Here is a 26,974-nt window from a genome sequence, read left to right on the forward strand (position 1 = left end):
AAGCCCAGCTGGGCCCTCCAGGGTGTATCAGTCCGACCACTCAGTTTATCTTTATTCAAGACTTTTACAAGCATATTATACATGGTCTTACCTTTAAGTACATTCAGCCTTTCATTAAGAGCATTTCCCAAATCCAAAAGTGGCCCCATACAATTTTTCAGATCAGGAACAACCTTTAAAACAGGAAATGGATCCTCACAATTGGGATGAGTAGAACCACTGCAGTACGATGTCAAAAGCCCCCGTTCTACTGCTGTGAGCTGACCGTTCCACTTAAGTAGTACCCGACTAAGGAGGCGCGTAGATTTCACTCCCAGGTGAGATGCTAGAGTGGCAGCGTTGTCAAGATTGGGCCCAGCCAGTTCCACCACCTGACCCAATGTGACGACCTTTGCCTGGCAGAACAGCTTTGATACCGTGGGTCCAAAGTCGCAGAACGTGTCCATACGCCCACCATACACCACCGGCTCTTTTAGAAGCCAGCTCAGAGAGTCAGAACAGCCCATTCTCTCCTTCTTAAACATATTCCACACTCTCATGAGCCCACGATAAAATCCAGGCAATCCGTTGAGGTCTGAGTTCTTAATAGCCATTAGGAACAAGGGCAGGTCTATTCCGAGTCCACAACACCGTCGAAGTATTGCACAGGCTGCTGGTCGCCACACTAGATCTCTAGGCCCAGTGAGCAATCTTTGAATGAACTGGAGGCGGAAGGCTGCACCCCTGCTGGCCAGATGGAGTTCTTCAGGGGACAGTTGAGCCTCGAGGTCTGTATTGAGCGCTACCTCAACCCTTTTTAGCCCATGATAGAATGACTCAGCCCCCAGCACATCCTGCCTGAGTTCGCTCTTATAGAGGTCACTGTAGAACCCTGCTGCGTATTTCAGAATACCAGAAAAATCTGACAGCTGCACACCAGTGTTAGTACGCAGAGAGTGAATGGTTTTTCTCTGCCCATTCTTGCGCTCTAGACTAAAGAAAAAGTGAGAAGGAGCATCCATATGTGTGGCGTTCAGAAAGCGCGAGCGGACCAGTGCCCCCTGTGCTGTAATACCCAGCAGGCTAGCCAAAGCAGACTTTCTGGATTTGAGAGCTTCTACATGGCCTCTGTCTCCTGTGGAATCTGCCAAATTCTGTAGTTCCACCATTTCATCCTCTAGATCTCTCATAGATCTGGCTATGTCTCTGGTGACATTGCGAGTGTACTGCTGGCAAAACTGCTTTATCTGACACTTGCCAATGTCCCACCATTGCTGCAGAGAAATAAATTCAGACCTTCGGCTCCTATATTGGCCCCAGAAAAACGTAAAAGCATCTCTAAAGTTGTTATCATTTAAGAGGCCTGTGTTAAAATGCCAGAAAGCACTATTTGTTTTAACACTTCGTATGAAAACCGAGCACTGTACAAGAGAGTGGTCAGAGAAACAAACTGGAAGCATGTTACATTGTTTAAACACATTAAAATGATGTTTAAAACAATAAAACCGATCAAGCCATGCCATGGATAGTGCGTTATCTTTTAGATGTGTCCATGTATACTGCCTCTGGGTCCCATAAAAAGCTCTCCAAACATCTGTCAGTTCACACGAATTAACCAAGCGTGTGAGCCGACTAAGAGATGCAGGATGTGGTTCCTGATGGTTCCTGTCCAACTTGCAATTCTCTGTACAGTTAAAGTCCCCTCCCAGAAATAAATACTCCTCACTGTCACATTTACTAATAACATCAGATAACACATCCAGAAAAACTACTCTTTCAGGGCCAAGGGTTGGACCATAAACATTTATAAAAACCAGTGTTGCGTTGTCATACTGCGCCCTTACTTTCAGTAACCGGCCTTCGACTACTTCCTCTACCTCAAGGGAGCATGGCAAAAAATCTCTTGAGAAAAGAATCCCGACCCCACCACTAATATTGGATTTATGACTGAGAATCAATTTTCCAGTCCAATCCCTCTGCCATTCAGTTTGATTATCTGCTGTGCTATGTGTTTCTTGCACAAGCAAGACATCTATTTTCTTCAGCTCAACCAGTTTAAACACAGCAGCTCTTTTCATGTCATCCCTTGCTCCATTCAGATTTAAAGTGCCTAATTGTATATTACACATGAAGAGAGTGGGGCTGAACTGTGCCAGAAACAAGCGTACACTGACCAAAAAGATAACAATACCCAAAAGTGTCTTAATCATCATCATGAAGTTGCAGTTTTACCTTCTGTACAAGTTTTTTCAGTCTGAAGACTTCCTGCTCAGTGAATGTGTTCACCTCCAAGTCCCCTGTGTTTTTCATAAAGCATTTAACTGATTCAATAAAAAGCTGCAAGTCTGGAAAATAATTTTCCACCTTGACCGCCCTCAAACCCTTGGTAACCTGCAAAAACTTCCTGATCTTCAGAAAGGCATAGCTGCCTTCTGTGTCCACCTGTGTACGAGGAGAGGAACCTAACTCACACTCACTTTCGTCTGTGTTCTCATCAGACAAAGAGGAGGATGGCTTTTTATCTTTTGAAGCCCTCTTCACTTTTAAATTTTCCTGTCTACCTTCAGTCGGCTTCCTTTTAATTGACTTTTTTGATTTTATTTCATCGTCCAACATAATCTCTGCCTCTTCTTCGAGTACAGACTCTGCCACTCTAACAGCAGTCTGCTGTATTTGCGTCCTCCGACCACCACTCGTATCTGGCCCAGCCCATTTGCTATGATCCCTGGTCTCGCTGTTTTCCTCTTCCGTTTCATTCCGTTCAACCTCCCCTACCTGCTCATCCTGGCCATCAGCTGTGACCTGCCCAAGTTCTGGCACCTTCTCAGTGTGCTCAACGGTTTTAATATGCTCAGCCTGTACACCTCCTTCTCCTGCCTGCTCAGTCCGTCCATTTTCCTCATGTTCCCCAGCCTCGGTCTTTTTCTGTGTCACCACCTGGTCTGTTTCTCCCACCCCTCGCTCCCCAGCCTTCTGTCTGCCCTGTGCCGACTCGGCCGCGCCGTCTCCAGCCGGAGATGCGCCGCTCGCGGCGGCATCGGTGGACGAAGGCGGCCCTTGAGGCTCAGATCTACCCTCACTCCTTTCGGGACAAGACCTTACTAAATGCCCCTCTGACCCACAGCCAAAACATTTCATCATACCAGAAGTAACAAATACAATATAATCAAAGTCATCAATCCTGAATTTCAGCTTCAGATCCAAATCCTCTGCATTATTTTTCAAAATCATGAAACCTTGCCTCCTATGGGACACAACGTGTTTCAAGTGAGGAGACTGGCAACCGGAGGAGACCATTTTTATGGGGGACACTAGTTGTCCGTATCTTGCAAGCTCCTTCTCAAAAGCTGCATTTCTCATGAACGGGGGAGCATTGGAAATGGTGATTCTCTTGGCTGGGTTAACCAGCGGCAGAACGGGAGTCAACATGTCCCTAATCACCACACCACTTTCCACCACCTGGTTGACCTTATCAATACTGTCCAGAAACATGACTACTGCACCGTTCATTCTGGACGCCGATTTGATGCTTCCATAGCCCACATGCTCACCTACCGCGAGGCAGCACTCCTCCACCGAGCATTTGACCACCGGAGCCACTTTAATCGCGTGCCGGCGTGTCAATTTTTCGAACGCCGTTCCTCCACCTCCCACAGCGGCCATATTGCCCCGCCGGGCCGGTGGCAGCGCTACCGAAAATAAACAACTCCGCTTAAACCTACCACCGAGAAAAACGAACTAAAAACTAAACAACAACAAACCCACAGAAAGCACGTGAAAGGGACCAGACAAAAAAAGTCCAAAACTCAGAAACTCACTCACACCGAAACAACACGCTGCTGCTCCGTACACTCACTCGCACATCCGCTCAGAGAGAGAGAGAGAGAGAGAGAGAGAGAGAGAGAGAGAGACAGAGAGAGAGACAGACAGACAGAGAGCAAGAGAGAGAGAGAGAGACAGAGGGAGAGAGACAGACAGACAGAGAGCAAGAGAGAGAGAGAGACAGACAGACAGACAGACAGAAAGAGGGGGCAGAGAGAGAGATTGATATTTTTTTGGATTTTTCCCCCCATTCCCTCCCCCGATTGTACTTGGCCAATCATCCCACTCTTCTGAGCCGTCCCGGTCTCTGCTCCACCCCCTCTGCTGATCTGGGGGGGGGGGCTGCAGACTACCACATGCCTCCTCCCATACATGTGGAGTCACCAGCCGCTTCTTTTCACCTGGCAGTGAGGAGTTTCACCAGGGGGACGTAGCGCGTGGGAGAATCACGCTATTCCTCCCAGTCCCCCTCCCCCAGAACAGGTGCGCCGACCGACCAGAGGAGGCGCTAGTGCGGCAACCAAGACACATACCCACATCCGGCTTCCCACTCACAGACACGGTCAACTGTGTCTGTAGGGACGCCCGACCAAGCCGGAAGTAACACGGGGATTCGAACTGACGATCCCCGTGTTGGGAGGCAATAACGGAATAGACCGCTACGCTACCTGGACGCCCAGATTTTGATTTTTAAAAGTAACTTTTATTAAAAAAACAAAAACAAAAATACAACCATTTTCAAAACACAAGCAAATATAAAAAATAAATCACATCAACTCGCCAGAAGAAACAAGTTGGTTGTTTTTTAACGAGCACAACACGTCCCATGAGCCAGAATCACACTGAATCGCTCCATATCTTTCATCTCTCTGTAATAATTAAAGTCAATCATCATCCTGGCTTTCACCATCCTAGTGAACAGCAGTTTTACAGTAACGTCTACTGAGTCGGCGGGCTTCCTCTTTCTGCTTACATAAATTACATTTTTTGCTTTTACATTTTTACAGTTACTTTACAATTACTATTACATTTTACAATTACATTACACTTTTTTACATTACATTTTTACAATTTACATTTTTACATTTTTGCTTGTCCCAAAATAAACTAAGCTAAGCTAAGCCAAGCCAAGCCAAGCTAAGCTAAGCTAAAATAAGCTCAGGTAAACTCAGATAAGCTAAGATAAGATAAGCTCAGATAAACTCAGATAAGATAAGATAAGCTCAGATAAACTCAGATAAAGTAAGATAAGCTCAGATAAGATAAACTCAGATAAGCTCAGATAAGCTAAATTAAGCTCAGATAAGCTAAGTTAAGCTAAAATAAGCTAAGGTAAGATAAGATAAGATAAGATAAGATTAAATAAGCTAAAATAAAACAAGCTAAACTCAACTAAGATTAGAGAGAGACGGAGAGAGAGAGAGAGAGAGAGAGAGAGAGAGAGAGAGAGAGAGAGAGAGAGAGAGAGAGAGAGAGAGAGAGAGAGAGAGAGAGAGCGAGAGAGAGAGCGAGAGAGAGAGCGAGAGCGAGAGAGAGAGAGCGCGCGAGAGAGAGAGAGAGAGAGAGAGAGAGAGAGAGAGAGAGAGAGAGAGAGAGAGAGAGAGAGAGAGAGAGAGAGAGAGAGAGAGAGAGAGAGAGGGGAGAGAAAAAAGTAGGGAAAGGAAGGGAGCGAGGAGAGTAGTTGGGGCACAAGTAGGAGGAAAGAGTGATGAAAGGGAGGGAGAGAATGGGTGGTGGAGGAGAGTGCTGGCCAGAGGTGGGAATCAGGGAAAGAATAGATGGTTGACAACTAAAAGAATACAGTCAGAAAGATAAGAAATGTAGTGTGAGATTTTAAATGCAAGCACACACAACACACACGCCCACCTCAACATCACACACATAAATACACACACACCTTGGGTTCTAGATCGTGGAAGGCATAGTATTTGAACCGAAGCCACAGCCAGTCATTGTCCTTGATGCCCTGCTGCAGGAGAGAACGAGACGAGTCCAACCACCTGGCAAGTGAAGAGCAAGACAGACATAATGCGATGTGAATCCAACGTAGGCCAACGTAAGCATTTTGTGAGCGTAAGCATTATAAATATCCATAAATTACACATAATTCAGGTGTTTCTTATATTGTGTGTGTGTTTGTTTGTGTTCTTTCTACCTTTGTGAGGACCAATTTGGGTATTTAACCATTAGAATGAGGATATTTTGGCTGGCCCTCACTAGGGGTGGGAATCTTGCGGAATCTCCCGATTCGGTTCGAACCGAATCTTTACCTCGCGAGAGCCACCTGGCCTCGCTGTGAAACACCACAGCTGAATGTTCAGCTCCCATTTCCTCACAAAGTGCCGAGAACAGCCGCGCTCTCAGGGGTCTTGTTCTGATGAAACTGACCATGCTAATGTAACCCACATGATTACATGTACCCTGTGACGTATGTAAGTTCCACGAGTTGCCTCTAGGAGGCACACGAGCTACAGAGTTTAAACCATGCAAACAACCGTCGACAATAGAGAAGAGAAATACGGATATTTAGAAATACGGACAACTTTGACTATGGATACCTGAATTATTGATATTTGAACTTCGGATATTTGAGCTACAGGACATTTGAACTACGACAAAAAAGATTCCTCCCACGAAGCTTCCTTGGTGAGCCGCTAGCCAAAGCTAAAAAGTAAACAGCTTTCTGTGTTCCATGTAATCATAGCCATTTACGTAGGATATCTTGATTTTATCCAAAGACAGATGATCTCCTGTTGAAGGAAGAAGGAAGACTCTTTTCTCTTGTGTTTTGTACGCTGCTGGAATCCTGGTGAGATAAGAGTTTAAAATCTTGAAATCTAAAGACTGACAATTTTCCATTGGTTGCTAAGCTAAGCTAACCCAGCTAAAACGTATATCTATGATCCTTAGCAGTTCCCATATGATTCAGAGCTTTAAAACCAGTCAGGACACCCGGTCCATGGGGTTTATTTGATGTAGGAATGTTAGACATTTTAATATAATAATATGCTTGTTGTTAAAAAAAACTGTAAGCTCCAGTTGCCACTAGCCACCGAGCCAACTCGGGCTACATGGCATCCATGGAACCCATAGCAGCCAGCTAGACGTGAATTCACGTTGATAGTGCCGCAGCCTGGCTGCGATGACATTGTTTTTAACTGTTCTTACAGCAATAGGCTGTTGTCATTCAGCCGCATATTAGTTATATGTAGGAAATGATTTAATTCTGAGAATTGACTCTAGATTCGGGTATTTTTATTTTGTTTGTAATTGTTTGATAGAGATTGCAATTAATAAGGAATCTGTACAATTTTGTGCAGACTGGTTTTTTTAGTACCCCGAACAACCCCCCTTGCTACACCGTTTGGAACCCTTGGATACCCCCTTTGGATTGCCCCCATCATCGCCCTGGATTTGGATTCATCATCATCGCCTCTACATTAACTTGCCCCTTTGATTGTGGTAGGATCTGGACATTGCACCTTGCACAGATTGGAAGACTGAATCATTCCCCCTTTTCTTTTCTTTATTATTTTCTTTGAGTGCACTCATACTTTATTTTGGATTATTTTCTTTAATTTGTTAGTGTAGAATATGGCTGCATAAGTAATATATTAGAAGGGTATAAAATAGAATATAGATAGATATAGACAATAAATAGAATATTAGGAAGAACTTTTAAAAAGTATAATAGAGTAATATATATATATATATATATATATATATATATATATATATATATATATATATATATAACACATCTAATTTAGTATTGATATTGAAATAACTTTACTTTGAACTGTTGAAATAAATTGGTTTTTTTTATTGTAAACTATACCCACGAGTGTGTGTGTTGTCTTTGGGGTGAGTACTAGAATCTGGTCTAGAAAAAAACCTACACCAATCTCCACTGAACTTAGACATTAGACTGCAAACTGTCCCTGCGCAAGCATAGGCCCATTCCCCTGTCGTGCAGGTTACACTAACAACATGGGTCAAAACCTGGTTCAGGTCAGGGCTAATCTGTCATGATGCCAGTGCCTCTCTGTATATGACACAGTGCCTCCATTGTGCATTTGGCAAGACCCTCTTGATTAGTGGCTGCAGTCCCTTTGTTTTCCCTGCCGTGGTCTGTGCACCATCCGTGCAAACACCCACACAGTTCTGCCAGTTCAGCTCATGTTGTGTCAGGTACCAGTCCAGAAGCCTGAAGAGCTGACCAGCTGTCGCTCTACTGGGACGTACTTGCAAAACAGCAAATCCTCACACACTCACTCTGACATGACAACACGAGCACAAGCAATAAACGAGCAGTTTTTATTGCTGTCAGTAGCCTCGTCCTCTTGTCAGGCCAAACGTTGGTCCTTCAGTTTGTCAGTGAGTTGTTCTTCAAGGTCATTTGAAATGTCCCATATACGTCTTGCAGCTGTATCATCGGACAGAGGGACAGCCTTCAGTTGTGTGGCACTTGTCTCTTCAAACATAGTTGACGCCATATCTAAAGCTGTGGGAAGTATGAGATCCTCAGCTGTTGTGTGTGCTTTCTTGCACTGGGCAGCTGCGTGTGTGTGACTTTGTGTGATGCCATCAGTGCTTTGGTCTCATACTACCAGCTGCCAGAGTTTTTACACATAAAATACACACTGGTCTCTCCTCATCTCCCAAGACAGGCTCCGTCATATCGTCTTAACTTGGTTTTTGGCTGATGACCATCAGCTAAGCACTTTGTCTTGTTCATCTCGGAGGCATCGCCTGTCTTTCTTTTCTCCCCGTCAAACATCTCTCCATCCATTCAACCTACACTCTCTCTGTCTCGTAAAGACACGTTTTGTTGATTGTTCTGCCGTGAAAACGATTCCGCAGACAAAACAGTAGTCCCGCACTACATTCCCCCTGCCATCCCCCCGTCACGCTTCTGTGCTCCCCCGGGGGGGGGGGGGGCACACACTTTGAGAAACGCTGGGTAAGGGTAAGGTTAAGGTTTATGTTAGGGTAAGGGAAAGGTTAATGTCATGGTTAGGGTAAGGGTATGGTTAGTATAATGGTAAGGGTAAGGTTAAGGTTGGGGTAGGGTTAGGGTAAGGTTAGGGTTAAGGTTAGGGTTAGGGTAAGGTTAGGGTACGGATAAGGGTAAGGTTAATGTTAAAGTAAGGGTAAGGTTAGGTAAGGGTAAGGTTAGGGTAAGGATAAGGGTAAGGTTAAAGTCAGGGTAAGGTTAAGGTAAGGTTAGGGTAAGGGTAATTGTGTGTGTGTGTGTGTGTGTGTGTGTGTGTGTGTGTGTGTGTGTGTGTGTGTGTGTGTGTGTGTGTGTGTGTGTGTGTGTGTGCAATATGCGGTGCATGCTAGCTCTAACCTGCCATTGATGTGGGCCTTGTCTACTACGCTGGCGGGTCGGTACTGCTTGGCTATGGCTGCGGGGGCAGGAGGAGGCTGGGTGATGGAAAGCATTTTGTACACCTCCTCCATCTTGGGCGAGTCGGCAAAATGAGCTGGCATGCCGTTATACAAGGCGGACCGAGACACTGAGAGGGAGGGGAGAGAGACACAGGGCCATCACAGAAACTGTCAGAACAGGATTTGCTCTTGGACTGAGAAAAAAACTTGATGCATGCTGGGATATTTTAACTTCTGTTAATTTGCCATTCTACAGCATCAACTGCAAAAAAGACTATATTTGGAGGCATGTTTTTAACAGGCATATAAACAAAACTGATAATAATTTGTTAACAGGCTTTAGTACCTCAAAATACCCTGGAAAAGAATCATTCTCATCTCTTCCCTCTTTCTATCCAACTTCCCCACACCGGATCATTCTATACTGAACACTTCCTCTTTAGCAGTAAAATGTTGTGTTGTGCAAGGAAAGGTAACTTCAAGATCACGGGAGGAGACCGAAGCCTTGGCTCCTGGGTTGAACGGGTCACGTTAATGTATATATAAGGACCACCATGGTGATGCAGATCTGGTCCCAAATCATCAAGACGTTTTCCCATTTTGTAACCACAACATTTTCTGTGTTAATTGCAGAAGGTGGGACCAAGTTTTCTAATCCACAAGTAAGTCTCAAGTCTTGCAACTCAAGTCCCAAGCAAAGTCCCGAGTCCTAAAGTCTGAGTTTCAAATCCTAAATAATTCATTATGCACTCTTCATAAAATGTAGTGCCATTTCTAAAATTTTATTTTCCTCCGTTTTTCCTCCCCTATCGTACTCTGCTCCACCCCCTCTGCCGATCCGGGGAGGGCTGCAGACTACCACATGCCTCCTGCGATACATGTGGGGTCACCAGCCGCTTCTTTTCACCTGACAGTGAGGAGTTTCGGCAGGGGGACGTAGCGCGTGGAAGGAACACACTATTCCCCCCAGCTCCCCCTCCCCCCTGAACAGGCGCCCTGACCGACCAGAGGAGGCGCTAGTGCAGCGACCAGGACACATACCCACATCCGGCTTCCCACCCGCAGACACAGCCAATTGTGTCTGTAGGGACGCCCGACCAAGCCGGAGGTAACACGGGGATTCGAATCGGCGAGCCCTGTGTTGGTAGGCAACAGAATAGACCCCCATGCCACTCGGACGCCCCCATGTATTTAATATTTAACAATATATTTAAAATCAACAAAATCAGCAATATACTTAATACCACATTTAACAAGGAATATATTGAAGTTCCAGGTATGAGTCTGTCGTGTGTGTAAATGGACAGTGATGAATTTACCTGAGGTGAGAGGCACCTCAGTGAGGTCATAGACCTCCTCAACAGCATCTTTGTCTTTCTTCTTCTTCTTCTCCTCCACCGGCCGAAGGAGGGAGAGCTCCTCTGGGTGTCGGATGTCTGTGAAAAGGGAGATTGGGGAGGGAGCGGAGTCTGTGTATGGAGACTAAAAGATGGGTGAACTGAACTGGAATTAAACAGACGAACAGAATCACACAACATCACTGCTGGCCTTCCAAGAAATTCATCCTATGTGAATCAAACATACAATGTAGGTATGTCATGGCTATAATTACTGAGGTTTTTATATAGAGCAGTGTCAAAGGTTATTCTCACTGAGATATTCTGTACGTATATCGATGGTAAAGGGATTTCACAATTAAGGTTTTCTACTGAACAATTTAAAACCAAACTCTCTAGAATGTCTTTATAAAACTGTTAATACACATGCATTGCAATAAACTTTAATCCAGATAACACTAGATAACTCCATATAACTGCAGATAACTCCAGATAACGCTAGATCACTCCAGATAACGCTAGATCACTCCATATAACTGCAGATAACTCCAGATAACGCTAGATCACCCCAGATCACTCCAGGCCATGAGGCTCCACTTTCAAGTTGCACTGCTGTTCACATTTGTTCTAACTGTGGTTCTTCAATGGACTCAGGAATCAGGAACACTTTGTTATTCACCTCATGTACTTGTGCACATCAAGTGAACCGAAATGCCGTTTCCCCCAGCCCACAGCAGTCCAACACAGACAAACACACATTCTAGAACCACAAGAACACACCTATTCAAACCAACACATACGTATATCCAAACCAAAAAAAAAAAAATCACTGTCCAAGGGAACAAACGCCAGCCAGGATGACTATCGGAACTGCCAGTCTTGCATGGGCTAGCAGTTAGCCTAGCCTGCCCTGATTACGCGTCCCGTCATACTTCCCTCTGGGTTTCCTCTGGAGCAAGCCCGAGCACATCCAGAGCAAGCCCGAGCACATCTGGAGCAAGCTCGAGCACATCCAGAGCAAGCCTGAGCACATTTGATAACTGGCCATTCGACTCGGGTTGCGTTAGTGTTAGGGTTCACAGTCCAATGGTAAACCAGCTAGCTAGCTAGCTACTTTCTGATTATACTCGCTTGTTTATGCTCAAACTCTCGCTAGAGTAAATGTCACATTTCGCGCATGCTCAGTTAACTGTTCTCTGCTTTGATGGGAACTACCCAAGCCCCTATCCAATCATAGTGCGTGAAGTAGTGATGTCATCTGTAGTCGCAGGACCCCGAGCACATCCGGTAGGGCGAGTAGATCAAGTACTCACACCGGATGAAGCAGATCAAGCCCTCCCAGCTGATCCAGCACCAGCTCTCCCAGCCAGACACCCCCGACACACCTCCCCGCACTCCACACGACCACATCAAAAACACTAGTCAACGCCAGGTGAGGCCGCCGCCAGAACGCCCTCCGTGTTATCGGAACTGCTGGTCTGCATGGGCCAGCAGTTAGCTTAGCATGCCCTGCTTCCGCATCCTGTCAGATCGCCCTCGGTGTTACCTCCTCACGTGCAGCTCCGGGCAAGGCCGCGGTCCCTGCGCAGCAGACCAAGCTCTCCCAGCCAACAAACCAAGACAAAAATTTACACGCAGATGTGGACAAAGACACTGCATCGACAGACCTGGGTGAGGCCGCCGCAAATGTGAATTTGCGCCGCCATCTTCCCACACCGGTACTGGGTGAGGCCGCTGCGAACGTGAATTTGCGCTGCCATCTTCCCACACCCAGAGTAAGGGGGGTGGTGGAGGGTAAATAGACATAAAGGCACACTGCAATTTTAGGTTCTTGTTAGGTAATGTGAGGCAAATGTAACACTGTGTGTACACACAGAACAGTATGCTCTATGCCAAAGTTGAAATTCATGTTCCACTGCGTTTTCCTCTGTCATGTTTTATTGATATAGAGCCAGACTAAATGAGGTCTTACCTTACTGTTAACAGTTACGGACAGTTACATAATTCTTATGTGACTGTTTGTAGTCCTTGGGATTTTCTTAAGTCTTTACGTTATAATATCCACTCAGCATGCAGATGTCACATGTTCTTGTATCTAAAGTACTTTCTTCTGGTTTCATGTTACAATTAACAGCATACTGAGCATGAGACTACCTAACCCAATATAAGTCTGCTTTTCTGATGGTTAAGTCTAATCATCTCAAGTCCATTAAGTAATTCTACTGGTTACACTATAACAGCCTCCAGAAATAAAACTTAAATGAGTGCGTTTGGCTATGCGTCAGTCCTTTATCTAGTGACTCCAGTCACTTGAGGCTGCCAAAGGGCTGAACTTATCACAAGTCTCTCCAAAGCACATGATGATCATTTGTTGTCAAAATAAATGGTCGTGACCCTGGTCTTGACACAGCGAGTACTGATGCATTTCCAAAATGAGAGAAACAAAATTCAGACCCCTTGAGGCATCTTGTCAGAGTTGCACAGAACCTACCAGCTGTTGACTCCGTGGAGGGGCATTTTCAACATCACGGATGAGTATGGTTCTCTGCTAGAAGGAAACTGAGATACCCTCTGCAGGGCGCCGTGCATAAACTTGTTCAACTGCAACTAAGAAAAATAACCTAGCTGAAGAAGCCTGGCACTTAGTGTTTATTCAAAACTGCCCCTTCGGGACACGACCACCGCCTTTGACTATGTTCCTCAGGATCTGCAGCAATAGTTCAACACTTCTGTTACAGTCTATCAGATGCAAGATGTAGCATTTCAAACAATTCTACGGCTTCTCTATCTTTTGTACACACATGGACATGTGGAACATACACATGATGTTTGTAGACAAGTGTGTCTCACTGCCTTCGGACCAATGCGGAAGTTATGTGCTGCCTGACACATAATGGAATCCAGAACTAATTTCAAAGTCTGCAGTGAAAAAGTGGTTATGGGCAAAATCACTTTATGAGGAAGGACTTCCAGTGGCATGATGAGTGGAAGACTTTAGAGCTCCCTGCATATTGTTAAATAAATTGATAAAACAACGGTACTTTTATATCTTACTTTGCCCATTTTGTTCAGCTGGGAACAAATAATCGTTCTGGCAGTGTGTGTGTATATATGTAACCGGTTATGTTCTTGCCCGGTGCGGGATTCGATACGGGGTGTACTGCACCTCAAGGCGACATCACTAACCGCTCGGCTAAAGGGTCAGACCCATTAGCTAGGGATTAACGTGTCTTATTAGTAGTTTACATACACACACACACACACACACACACACACACACACACACACATATATATATATATATATATATATATATATATATACTACTACTACTACGTGTTTTTGAGTACTACATTATAACGAAGCACTACTACACGTGTTAAGGGTGCTAACGGGATGGCTAACACTTAGCAAGAGCCCCGGGCTAGCTGATTAGCTCAGAGTCGACAGGATTTCTACGCTGCTACTTTACGGAATGTTTTCCATTAACAGGATACAAACAAAAGGAGGGGGAGTTGCACTATTCATTGATGAAAATTGGAAACGCAAATCTGTCAGGAATGTCCTTTGTGTCGGACAATATCCCGGAATGCATTACAGTAGAAATGGAGATGGAGAAATCAGAAAACATTCTAATAAGCTGCGTATACAGAAAAGCTGGATCTACCATCGACCCATTTAAGGAAAAGCTACTGGACTTGTATAACAATACAAATAATAAGAAAATGTTCTTTGTCTGTGGGGATTTCAATACTGATCTTCTAAAGCCACAAGAACACACTACAACCACAGAATCCACTGACTCTATGTACAGTACCAGCTTACATCCCTCAGTCCCGAGGCCCGCTAGAATAACATACAGCGCTACACTGATTGATGTGTAGATTTACTAATGTTATTCACCAGCGGATTATTGATAAAAGCCACAAGTGATCCTCTGCCAGTCTTTGCAGTCAGACAGAGCTGTACTAGGGCCAACAATGACGATAAAACAGTCAAAACAAAATAATTAGATATCAACTATCAACTCCTTTAAACAAGACCTGATGAAACCAGACTGGAATGATGTGTATGTGCAAGACGTAGATGCAGCCTATGACACTTTACCGTCCATCACAGCTGCTCTCTATGAAAGAAGTTGTCCTCTAGTAAAGAAAGTAGTGGAACAGGAGATTCTCAGAAACGGTGGCAAACTAAGGGAATAGTAAACACATGCACGAGAAAAAAATCCTATATAAAGAAATCTTAAAGGAAAGAAGAGCAGAGGCCGAACACACATATAATGCTTTATCCAACAACAATGAGCAATACAGGTATGAGGGACTGGAGAGAAAAGGAAAAATTATGGAGCACAGGATGGAGAGAATGTGAGAGAATGAGAGCGGGATGCAGACAGAGAGGAGAGGGGGAACAGTATGGGGGGTGGGGGGCATGAGACCTGCTGACCGACAAAGTGTGACTGACTCACTCAGCATTTTGCAGATCTCCACCACGGTGCTGAAGACGGGGCCTGAGAAGCAGGCCTTCAGCCGCACAGTCAGGCCGTTGGTTAGGCCGAGCCTCAGGAGCTTGTGCTGGGACATGAAGACCAGCCGGGCGTCTGCGTGGATGCCACACTTGTCCAGAGTCCATGTTGTCCGCAGGAGCCACTGCTGCTTCTGCTCCCACCACAGCGCGTGATCCGACCAGTCGCGTTTCAGCTCTGCGTTGGATGACAAGTCGAGAGGGACTCAGAAATAAACACGTCCGTGGCTGTTTGGAAAACTGTGTGTATCTATGTTTGTATACATGTGTGTGTGTCGCTAACAGACATAAATGGACGGAGAGAAATCCGATGGAGGACAGACAGACACACAGACAGACTTACGTGTTTTCTCCACCAGTTTCAGAATGACTCCTCCAATGTGGAGGTCAGAGGTCACGCTGAGTATGAGGGGTAGGACATCTGGGCCCAGGTCCTCCACTACGACCGACAGGTCCCATGCTGCCATCCTGCAAAAGTCAAGAGGCGGATAGAGAGAGCAGGGTTGCGAGGAAAGAGAGAAAAGGACAAAGATGGACAAAGAAAGAAGCAAAAGATGTGCAGACATTCATGTTCTAAATGTACACCCAAACAGAAGGGATACTGGGAAGTCTGTGAAAGATGTGCGGCATATTTCATTGTGAAAAAGTAAGAAAAAACTGAGGCAGTATAAATGCCTACTACTGAGGACATCTTTTTAAACAAGTTACTCGGATATTTACATTTTTTTCCCGAAGTTGATTTCTGTGCCATGTCTTACATAAAACGCTCAAATGTACGGTGATCCCCAAGGAACTATCAAAGGCTTTCTGGTTTTCTGAGAACCACTGTCACAGGGACAGGATGAAAAACTAAAGTAAGAGTAAGCATCACTGTCACATCTGCTGAAAAAATACATACTAACTGAAGCTACTCACATGCCTGAACAAAATCTTATAGAATCTTTTTTTTAAATTGAAATATTTTTCAAGGAAAACATATCGAACTGAGCAATTACAGTTGAAAGACTGTGATATTTTTTTTTACATTTTAACATCCCCACATCCCGTTTACCCACATCCTGCTCCCCTCTTATCTACTGCTACCCCGTCCTGCAGGCCCCTCTCAGAACAGAATTAAACCACATTCCAGTAGTAGGTTAAATATAAACATGAAGAAGGAAACAAAGGGGGAAAAATAGATAAGTAAAAAATGAAGAAGTGAGTAAATAACAACTGCCGTACTGGCAGTGGAGCCACTGTAATGGTGTTTGGGGGTTCATGAGGTTGGGTGACTGCTGGCTGCGGGTGCATGTGGTGGGCAAGCCGCAAGGCCTCCGCTCACCCCAGGCCGGCCCAAGCCGATTTCTATGGCGCCACCTCGCCAGGAGGGAGGCCATCAACATTCAGTCAACGGCTTCCAGTGGGAGCAAAGCCTATCAGAGGACCCCCCCCCCCTTTTCGACCAAAGCAGCCCTGGTTCAGGCACTGGTTCCGTGTTGTGTGGCCCGCGGTTCGTCCAGTTTGTAGCGGAACCGTTGTACGTCATCGACGGGGGACTTTGTGCGTTGCACACCGGATGTAAACATTAGCTACATCCTGCTGAAACGCAATAATGTGGCGTCATGTTGCTACGTCGTCCAGCTCCGCTTTTGGACAACTCCTCTTTATCGTCTCGGTGGTCCCTCTGGAGTTTTTCTTAACTTGTTGATAATTTGTTCTTGCGTTGGAGTGAACCCGTTCTGGGCCATCTCTTCCACTAATTCGCCATACAGCTTACTCTTTCTCGTGCTACTCTCTAGTTTCCCCCGACACTCGGCAGATGCCCAGATAACAACCCAACACTGAGCCTCCTCAGCTGACCGCCGCGCACCCTTCTTATCTGCCGACTCCGCCATTAGCTACCGTCAGGGCTCTCCTCTCTTCCTCATTATCTACCGTCAGGGCTCTCCTCTCTTCCTCATTAGCTACCGTCAGGGATCTCCTCTCTTCTTCTCTTCCTCATTATCTACCGTCAGGGCTCTCTTCTCTTCCTCATTATCTACCGTCAGGGCTCTCTTCTCTTCCTCATTATCTACCGTCAGGGCTCTCTTCTCTTCTTCTCTTCTTCATTATCTACCGTCAGGGCTCTCCTCTCTTCCTCATTATCTACCGTCAGGGCTCTCTTCTCTTCCTCATTATCTACCGTCAGGGCTCTCTTCTCTTCTTCTCTTCTTCATTATCTACCGTCAGGGCTCTCCTCTCTTCCTCATTATCTACCGTCAGGGCTCTCTTCTCTTCCTCATTATCTACCGTCAGGGATCTCCTCTCTTCTTCTCTTCTTCATTATCTACCGTCAGGGATCTCCTCTCTTCTTCTCTTCCTCATTATCTACCGTCAGGGCTCTCCTCTCCTCTCCTCTTCTTCATTATCTACCTCAGGGATCTCCTCTCTTCCTCATTATCTACCGTCAGGGCTCTCCTCTCTTCTTCTCTTCTTCATTATCTACCGTCAGGGATCTCCTCTCTTCTTCTCTTCCTCATTATCTACCGTCAGGGCTCTCCTCTCCTCTCCTCTTCTTCATTATCTACCTCAGGGATCTCCTCTCTTCCTCATTATCTACCGTCAGGGCTCTCCTCTCCTCCCCTCTTCTTCATTATCTACCGTCAGGGATCTCCTCTCTTCTTCTCTTCTTCATTATCTACCGTCAGGGCTCTCCTCTCTTCTTCTCTTCCTCATTATCTACCGTCAGCGATCTCCTCTCTTCATCTCTTCTTCATTATCTACCGTCAGGGTTCTCCTCTCTTCCTCATTATCTACCGTCAGGGATCTCCTCTCGTCTTCTCTTCTTCATTATCTACCGTCAGGGCTCTCCTCTCTTCTTCTCTGCTTCATTATCTACCGTCAGGGCTCTCCTCTCTTCCTCATTATCTACCGTCAGGGTTCTCCTCTCTTCCTCATTATCTACCGTCAGGGATCTGCTCTCTTCTCTTCTTCATTATCTACCGTCAGGGAGCTCCTCTCTTCTTCTCTTCTTCATTATCTACCGTCAGGGATCTCCTCTCTTCTTCTCTTCTTCATTATCTACCGTCAGGGCTCTCCTCTCTTCTTCTCTTCTTCATTATCTACCGTCAGCGATCTCCTCTCTTCATCTCTTCTTCATTATCTACCGTCAGGGTTCTCCTCTCTTCCTCATTATCTACCGTCAGGGTTCTCCTCTCTTCCTCATTATCTACCGTCAGGGATCTGCTCTCTTCTCTTCTTCATTATCTACCGTCAGGGCTCTCCTCTCTTCTTCTCTTCTTCATTATCTACCGTCAGGGCTCTCCTCTCTTCCTCATTATCTACCGTCAGGGCTCTCCTCTCTTCCTCATTATCTACCGTCAGGGCTCTCCTCTCTTCTTCATTATCTACCGTCAGGGATGTCCTCTCTTCCTCATTATCTACCGTCAGGGCTCTCCTCTCCTCCCCTCTTCTTCATTATCTACCGTCAGGGCTCTCCTCTCTTCTTCTCTTCCTCATTATCTACCGTCAGCGATCTCCTCTCTTCATCTCTTCTTCATTATCTACCGTCAGGGTTCTCCTCTCTTCCTCATTATCTACCGTCAGGGATCTCCTCTCGTCTTCTCTTCTTCATTATCTACCGTCAGGGCTCTCCTCTCTTCTTCTCTGCTTCATTATCTACCGTCAGGGCTCTCCTCTCTTCCTCATTATCTACCGTCAGGGCTCTCCTCTCTTCTTCATTATCTACCGTCAGGGATCTCCTCTCTTCATCTCTTCTTCATTATCTACCGTCAGGGATCTCCTCTCTTCGTCTCTTCTTCATTATCTACCGTCAGGGATCCCCTCTCTTCATCTCTTCTTCATTATCTACCGTCAGGGACCCCCTCTCCTCTTCTTCATTATCTACCGTCAGGGATCCCCTCTCTTCATCTCTTCTTCATTATCTACCGTCAGGGAGCTCCTCTCTTCTTCTCTTCTTCATTATCTACGGTCAGGGATCCCCTCTCCTCTTCTTCATTATCTACCGTCAGGGAGCTCCTCTCTTCTTCTCTTCTTCATTAGCGACCGTCAGGGATCTCCTCTCTTCTTCTCTTCTTCATTATCTACCGTCAGGGACCCCCTCTCCTCTTCTTCATTATCTACCGTCAGGGATCCCCTCTCTTCATCTCTTCTTCATTATCTACCGTCAGGGAGCTCCTCTCTTCTTCTCTTCTTCATTATCTACCGTCAGGGATCTCCTCTCTTCTTCTCTTCTTCATTATCTACGGTCAGGGATCCCCTCTCCTCTTCTTCATTATCTACCGTCAGGGAGCTCCTCTCTTCTTCTCTTCTTCATTAGCGACCGTCAGGGATCTCCTCTCTTCTTCTCTTCTTCATTATCTACTGTCAGGGATCTCCTCTCTTCTTCTCCTCTTCATCTCCTCTCTTCTTCATTATCTACCGTTAGGCTGTCTCTTCTCTTCCTCTGGAGTGTCACGCGCCCACTGGTTTCGCCCGGTTCGCGCTGAAAAACCTGCTATTTTTTTGGTGCCGGTTCGGGACGAACTTTTCGGGTTCGCAACCAATTTATTTTTCGGCGAAATGCTCTGAACCGTTCATAAAAGGGTTTGCGAACCGGCACCGAACCGAACCGAACCCGTTCCGTGGTGGTGGAAAAGGGCTTCTGCGTAAGCTGTACTTGTTCCAGTTTAAGTAGAAGCAAAATGTGCCCTGGCCCGGCTTTACCAGAGGCTGGCTGAGAGGGTCCCCAAAGGATGAGGGTCTTCTATGGGTGCCTAAAGAGCCACAGGCAATAACATGAGACTGGAAAACGCCGTAGTGATTTTATAGAATCATATATATATATATATATATATATATATATATATATATATATATATATATAAAGCCCAAGAAGAAGAAAGAGGAGGAGGGGAATAGTTTGTGTTGTGTACAGTGAGGGTGAAGCACCGCTGTAAGACGTGTGTGGCTGTGGAGACTAGAAGCTGGAGGCGTCTAATAGATCCCGGCGGGCTGAAACATGTCACAAATCACCAAGGAGAACTTTCTGGAGCCTGGGCGGCACCTTATTACACAGAGAGAGAGGGTCCACATCTTAACACCGTGGAGCCTGATCTCAGGGAACAGGAGTTTAAACTCTGACTCATGGACACACACACACACACGGTCAGGAGCATTCTGACAAGTCCGTTTTGATGAGCGCTTCCGAGTTCTGAGTTGAACAATCAGCAGACACACACTTCCGCTTTCACACCAGCCAGGCAGCCAGGGTGACACGTCCATCCCTCCTGTCCACTGGCTGTGTGTTGGTGTGCGACGTCTGCATGCGTGTATGTCGAAAGCCTTACTCATCTACAACTCGTTACTCATCTTGCCAGTATGTGCTACAAGCTCGTGTCAGGCACCGTTACCAGTCATGCAAATGTCGTTCAAAGGTCAGAGTTCAGAACAAAATGCCTCCTAGCATGCCTGTGGGTCTGCCCCACACACACATGTGTGAGTCTACACATCCTTGTTACGTCTGCCCAAGACTCCATGATGCCTCTCGTCAACTGCAACAACCTGCCTTTCTCTCTTCTCTATCTCTCCCTCTGTCCGTCTGTCTGTCTGTCTGTCTGTCCTCGTCCTACGGGAGTGGAACTGAAAAGTGGTGCTTACAAGGCCCCACGGCGGGGTCCACGCCTTATTCTGCTCTGTCTCTCTTCTACTTGCTTCCTCGCTTTCGCGTCACCTCTCTCATGCACACCAACACCGGTAACACACAACCATTGTGGAGCGGCTCACCTTGCTCGCCGTCTCCTTCAGCTTCTGTCGAACGGAGCAGTTTTCAGCCCTGCAGACCTTCCTCTGAAGCACTCTTTCAGGCTGCTTCCTGCCCTGCGTCTCTCTCCCCCTCCGTTTCCCTCTGTCTATCTCACACCACCTGACTTGTGGTCTGTGTAACTGTCTGTAGTCCTGCACTCACAGGCTACTGTCAAAAAGAGGGTGTTCCTCTTTTGTCAGTTTCCGCCAAGCGGAAGTGTAAATGAGTGGTGCTCAGTTTGACTGACTGACTGACTGGCTGGCTGACTGACTGACTGACTGGCTGACTGACTGACTGACTGATTGAGTGTCAGACTGACTGGCTGACTGGCTGGCTGGCTGACTGACTGACTGGCTGACTGACTGACTGACTGATTGAGTGTCAGACTGACTGGCTGACTGGCTGGCTGGCTGACTGACTGACTGGCTGACTGACTGACTGACTGATTGAGTGTCAGACTGACTGGCTGAGTGACTGACTGACTGATTGAGTGTCAGACTGACTGGCTGAATGGCTGAATGACTGACTGGCCAACGGACTGACTGGCTGGCTGGCTGGCTGGAAGAAGGGGCTTAACAGGCAACGTGGGTAGCAGGGTGTGTGTGTGTGTGTGTTTCTGTGTCATAGGGTTTTAGTAGGAGGCTGGAAGATGGATGGACACACTCTTCACTCTGAGACGAATGCACACACTCAGCACCCACACAGTGACGTCATTAAATGTGTGTTGGGCGTTTGTGAGGATGTCAGTAAAGCATCTTTCAGGGTGCAGGGTGCAGCTGCAGGTGTAACGGGGGCAGTCCTATGCTGTTCTATGCTGGTCAGCCTGCTGCACACCCGTCACTCTCATCATTAGCTCTGCATTGTGTTCTAGTTGGGTGGGGCCCCAGGTGTTGTGGGGGGGATCAAGGAAGGAGGGGGGACACACAGGACTCTATTTGGCCCACCTTGCCATTTATTTTGGTTTCAAACCCTTCGACAAACGTCCAGTCCTCCAGCGGGAGCGGTGTTTCTTACGGACGTGGGGGTCGAAGTTCAACCACTGCCCGGACTTCACTCGTGTGCGTTAGAAGGAGAAACCGTCCACGGGACTCCGATGTAAGAAAGGATAAACAAGTATTTTATCCCACAGCTTGCAGTATCTTCTTACAGGGATACTCAAGGTTACGTTCTCCTCAACCAGCAAAACTGTCCTACGGTAAGAAACACGCGTGGCTCGGCTCGATCGCTGCTTGAGACTCCTCCCACAAAACAAAAATGGCCTCTCCCGCGTTCCCTCTTCCGTGTACCCACAATACCTCTCTCTTAAAGCGACAGTACACGTATATGACGGTCGTTGTAAAACATACATAAAAGTAAATAATGACATAAAATAAAATGTAGTAAACACAAATAACAGCACACAGACAGGATTTGGTGATATTTCGTACTCAAACAAAATAAAATAAAAACATTAATTTTAACCTGGTTACATTCACCCCCCCTGAAATTCACCAACATCCTGACAGCAGGATAAAAAGAGAAAGAGGAAAGGAAAAGCCCATCACTGACTACTGGCACAAGTGAAAAGAAGGAGCTAGTCCTCCAGTCAACTTAGGAGCTACCTCGGTTACGAGGTCCAGAAAATAATGAGGTTGATCAAGTCTCAGAATTCCCTTAGATCAATGTGACGCCTGATACGCCACACCATGCACTTGGCCCAAAACAACCCTGTCTGATAGACACCTAATAACTCACATTAAACTAATTTGAATGACTCCAACCTCCATCAAAGTTCAAACCCTCACACTCCGTAGAAATGGCATCTGAGCCATAGATTCTATTAACCTGTTCACTGACCTCACCACCCTCCCTGTGCGTGTCCTAACCCGACCATCGCTCTCTACTTGTGTGCGTGAGACAGTGCGAGCTGCAACATCTGTATCGAGTGAGGGTGGTGCCCCTGTGTGCGAATCAGTGTGAGATATAACACCTACATCGAGTGAGTGTGATGCCTCTATGTGTGGTGCATGTGTGTTGTGTGGTGCGTGTGTATTGGGTGGAGACTGAGCAGTGGCCCCCACAGGACTGACTACCAGACTAGACGGAATGAACTCTTCCACTTCTGCCCACTCAGATCTAGGCGAGTCTCCAAGTGATGAGACTGCTAGCCCCACTGCATCCCCTGAGACCGTCAGGACATCTGCACTGTCCTCCTCATCGGACTCTGCGCAGTCAAACAACTGACTGGTTGTACTGGACTCCTCACCCTGATCTAACTCAGGAAGGGGCAAGAAGTTGACCTCCAACAAACGGTTCCTGTGCACCACCCTGGTGTGCCCCTCTGCATCCTGAATCTTGTAGACGTGGATATTGGGGTTGACACCGACAACCGTGTACACTCCGTTCTCCCATTTGTCAGCCAACCTTCTCTTCCCTCGCTCACTCTGGTTCGCAACCAAAACACGATCCCCGACAGACAGGACAGTGCCCTTGGCATGTCTGTTGTACTGTCGCGCCTGATGCTGCTGCTCAGCCGTGGAGTGCTTCTGAGCGATCTCCATTGCACTCCTTAGACAGGAAAGCAGAGACTGAGCATAAGAGTCATAATCAACAACGTGAGGGTCATGCAAAACCTGCCTGAACATAACATCCACCGGCAGTCTTGGGACACGCCCATACATCAGGAAGAAAGGCGCGTAACCCGTGGTCTCATGAACAGTGGCATTGTACGCGAGCGTGAGAGAATGGATTTGCTGAGGCTACTGTTGCTTCTGCTGAAGCGGAAGGGAACGGAGCATATTCCCCATCGTGCGATTAAACCGCTCTGTCCCGCCATTACCCATAGGATGGTAGGCCGTCGTGTGGGACTTCGCTACACCCGCCAACCTGAGAAGCTCTGCAATCAGGTTGCTCTCAAAGTTTGTGCCCTGGTCAGAATGTATTCTCTCCGGAAACCCGCAAACACAGAATACATGATCCCAGAGTTTCTTGGCGACCTGCTTCGCTGTCTGATTGGCGCAGGGGAACGCGTGAGCAAGCTTAGTGAAGTGGTCAGTAACCACTAGGACATCGACCGACCGCTGCTTACTGTCCTCAGTGGACCAGAAATCCATACACACAAGCTGCATCGGTGCGGAGGTTTTAATGCTCTCCAGGGGCGCGCAAGCAGCTGGCTCTGGGGTCTTCCCAAACACACATCTCCGACAGCATCTGACATATGCTCTGATATCCCTCTCCATGTCAGGCCAATAAAAACGCTGCCTTGCAAGAGAGAGAGTACGGTCCTGGCCCTGATGACCAGCGAGATCGTGGATGCCAGACAGTGCCTTGTCTTTCAGACTCAGAGGTAAAACATACTGAGACCTCCTCTGCTTGGACACTGGGTCCTTTGTCACCCTGTACAAGACACCATCATTGACTTCCAACTTCTCCCACTGTTTCAGCAGCCTGAGGACCTTCTGGTCAGCACCATGCCTCTCACGTCTCGATGGCCGCTTCCGAACAGCGACAAAGGGCAACACCTTGGAGATGCAGGGGTCCTGCCCCTGACTCAACCTGAGCTCCTCGGTGGATAACATTGGCAGTGTATCCTGACCATCCGACAGATGCTGAACGTGCTGGACCAAACTGAGTGCTGTGAATACTGATGCATCAGGCCAGTCACATTTGGCTTGACAAAAAGCCCTGACCTCAGCTGCATCACAAGCAAACACAGATCGCGCACTACTCACTGTTTGGGACTGGCAACTGAGTCTGAAAACATCCTGCACAGAGTCCCCCTCAACCCCGTCGGCTTCCTGAACAAGGGCCGGGTAGGGCTCCCTAAGTAGCCTCTGACTGACGGGCTTGGAAAAGGGGTCGCGACTCAAGGCATCCGCCACCACGTTTTTCTTCCCTGGCAGGTGTTTGAGATCGAAAGTGTAAGACGCCAACTTAGACACCCAGCGGATCTCACACGCGTCAAGCTTCGGCTTCGTTAGGAGATAAGTCAGCGGATTATTATCTGTCCAAACGGTGAAGCTTTGACCCTTCAGCCAGTGGCTGAACTTTTCACAAACACTCCACTTCAGCGCCATGAACTCCAGTCTATGAGCTGGATACTTCCGCTGTGAGGCACTGAGGGACTTGCTTGCAAAACCAACAGGTCTGGCCTTGGACTCTCCTCGGGGCACTTGAGACAGCACCGTGCCGAGTCCGTCCAAAGGCGCATCGACCGACAAAATGAAAGGCACCTCAAAGTCTGGATGGGCAAGCACCACACACTCCAGTAACATCGTCTTCAACAGATCAAATGCTTCCCCACATTCCACCATCCAGTCTGCGGAGGTAAGCTTACGGAAGCTGCCATGGGGCTTCTTATCCTTAGCTGACCTCCCCCTCCTCTTTTGTCCAGCTGTAAGGGCGAACAGGGGCTTAGCCACGGAGGAGCAGTTCGGGAGGAAATGCTGGTAGTAAAATACCATACCAAGGAAAGATTTGATCCTACGAACAGAAGGCGTGCACCCATCACCTTCCATGAGATCCTGCACTGTCATGTTGGAGATGACCTCTACTTTGGAGGGATCGACAGACACACCTCCGCCATCAACCACGTGGCCCAAAAACCGCACCCGCTTCTGCAGCAGATGACACTTTTTCGGAGCCAGTTTCAAGTTGTTCTCCCTCAACCTCTGAAACACAGTGCGGAGCCTCGACAGAGCCTCAACCTCTGATGGTGCGAAGACAAGAAGATCATCAAGATAGCACAAAAGCTTCGTGAAGTTCAGATCCCCAAAGATCCCAATCATCATTCTCATGAAGGCTGCAGGGCTATTACAAAGGCCCTGTGGCATGCGATTGTATTCATGCAACCCAAGGGGAGTCGTGAAAGCAGTGTACTTCTTGTCATCTTCATGCATTGGGATGTTGAAGAAGCCAGAGGTGAGGTCCATCGTACTAAAGAGGCAGTTACCACCCAGCGCGGCAAGACAGTCCGACTGGTGTGGCAAGGGATGAACGTCTTTCAAGGTCCGAGCATTCAGCCATCTGAAATCAGTGCAGATCCGAAGCCCGCCATCCTTCTTCCATACCATAACCAGCGGTGAAGCGTATGCACTCGAGGACTTCCGGATAATCCCTTTCTCCTCCATATCAGTGAGAACCTGTCTCAACGTCTGATAGTGGGCTGGGGGAACCCTCCTGTAGGGCAAGCGAAAGGGGCGCTCATCCACCAGATGGATGCGATGTGTGTATCCTGTGACCTCGCCACAGTCCAGAGAGTCCCTGGAGAAGATGTCATGGTACTCGGTGAGCAGCTGAGTGAGCTGGGACTTGCATGCCTCACTAACCTGACAGGAGCTGAGGTCAATGTCACTGAGTCCGAGCTCTGACAAACTCCTAGCCGGCTGGACAGGGGGACAGGCACTATCTGTGGCGTTGGACTCATGCCTCCCTGCAACTGATTGCAGTCCCTGGAAAACATTAAAGTCCTCAATCGCCAAGCATGGAAACACATCAGCCAACTTGCAGTTCCTTTTCAGTGTGATGGCTTTGTCAGATGGATTGACAACAGTCATGGGTACCCACCTATCACCCCAGAGCGGTGTGACAAGTCAACCTACGAGGACACTGCGTGGCATGGCCTTGGAGTCTGTCGGCTCCACAACAACAGTGCTTCCAGCTGACATAGGCACCTTAGCAGGAAGTCTGCCCCAGACTAAGTGCTCGTGCCTCGGTAAGAGTGTCACGGCCTGGGTGAGCTTAACAGTACCTATCTTCTCAGGAACTGCACCACCCCTCCAGCGCTCTACATTCGTGAACATGGAGAAGAACTGTTCAACGTCAGGACTAGACGGATGTTCCTGTCTGGACGCGATGTCCCAGTACTCAGTACCACTCTTGAGTACATGGGCCACATGTTTAATGACGTTTGTGCCGACTATCAGATCATCATGCTGACCGGGCACGACCAGAGTGGGTATGACAAAGGAAACACCATAAAGCTGCATGTTGAGGTCATAAAAACCATCAGGCCTAGTCTCCAGACCACCGCAGCCAATCAAGACAATGTTCTCTTCAGGCTGCTGCTTCTCAGGTAAAACACCCCCAGAGCGGAGCTTCTCTACTGCATTTTCACTGATACTGCATGACATAGAGCCAGTATCCAACATGCCATTAAGCTGCACACTCTGGTTGACAA

General features: G+C 47.3%; 1 protein-coding gene across 2 annotated transcripts in view; it reads right to left on the reverse strand.

Annotated features, from left to right (window-relative positions):
- fermt3b (FERM domain containing kindlin 3b) overlaps positions 1-20,918 on the reverse strand; it is a 44,308-nt gene extending 23,390 nt beyond the window's left edge. For both annotated transcript variants that reach the window (XM_056281511.1, XM_056281502.1), the window contains exons 1-6: positions 20,799-20,918; positions 15,400-15,524; positions 15,001-15,234; positions 10,515-10,631; positions 9,155-9,323; positions 5,699-5,801 (exon numbers count right to left, since the gene is read on the reverse strand). In XM_056281511.1, the coding sequence (XP_056137486.1) occupies positions 5,699-5,801; positions 9,155-9,323; positions 10,515-10,631; positions 15,001-15,234; positions 15,400-15,523 (747 nt within the window). In that variant the 5' untranslated portion in view covers position 15,524; positions 20,799-20,918. The remainder of the gene's footprint in view (positions 1-5,698; positions 5,802-9,154; positions 9,324-10,514; positions 10,632-15,000; positions 15,235-15,399; positions 15,525-20,798) is intronic.
- Between the last annotated feature and the right edge of the window lie 6,056 nt (positions 20,919-26,974).

This window comes from Lampris incognitus, chromosome 1 (genome assembly GCF_029633865.1).
Source record: "Lampris incognitus isolate fLamInc1 chromosome 1, fLamInc1.hap2, whole genome shotgun sequence".
Taxonomy (NCBI): domain Eukaryota; kingdom Metazoa; phylum Chordata; class Actinopteri; order Lampriformes; family Lampridae; genus Lampris; species Lampris incognitus.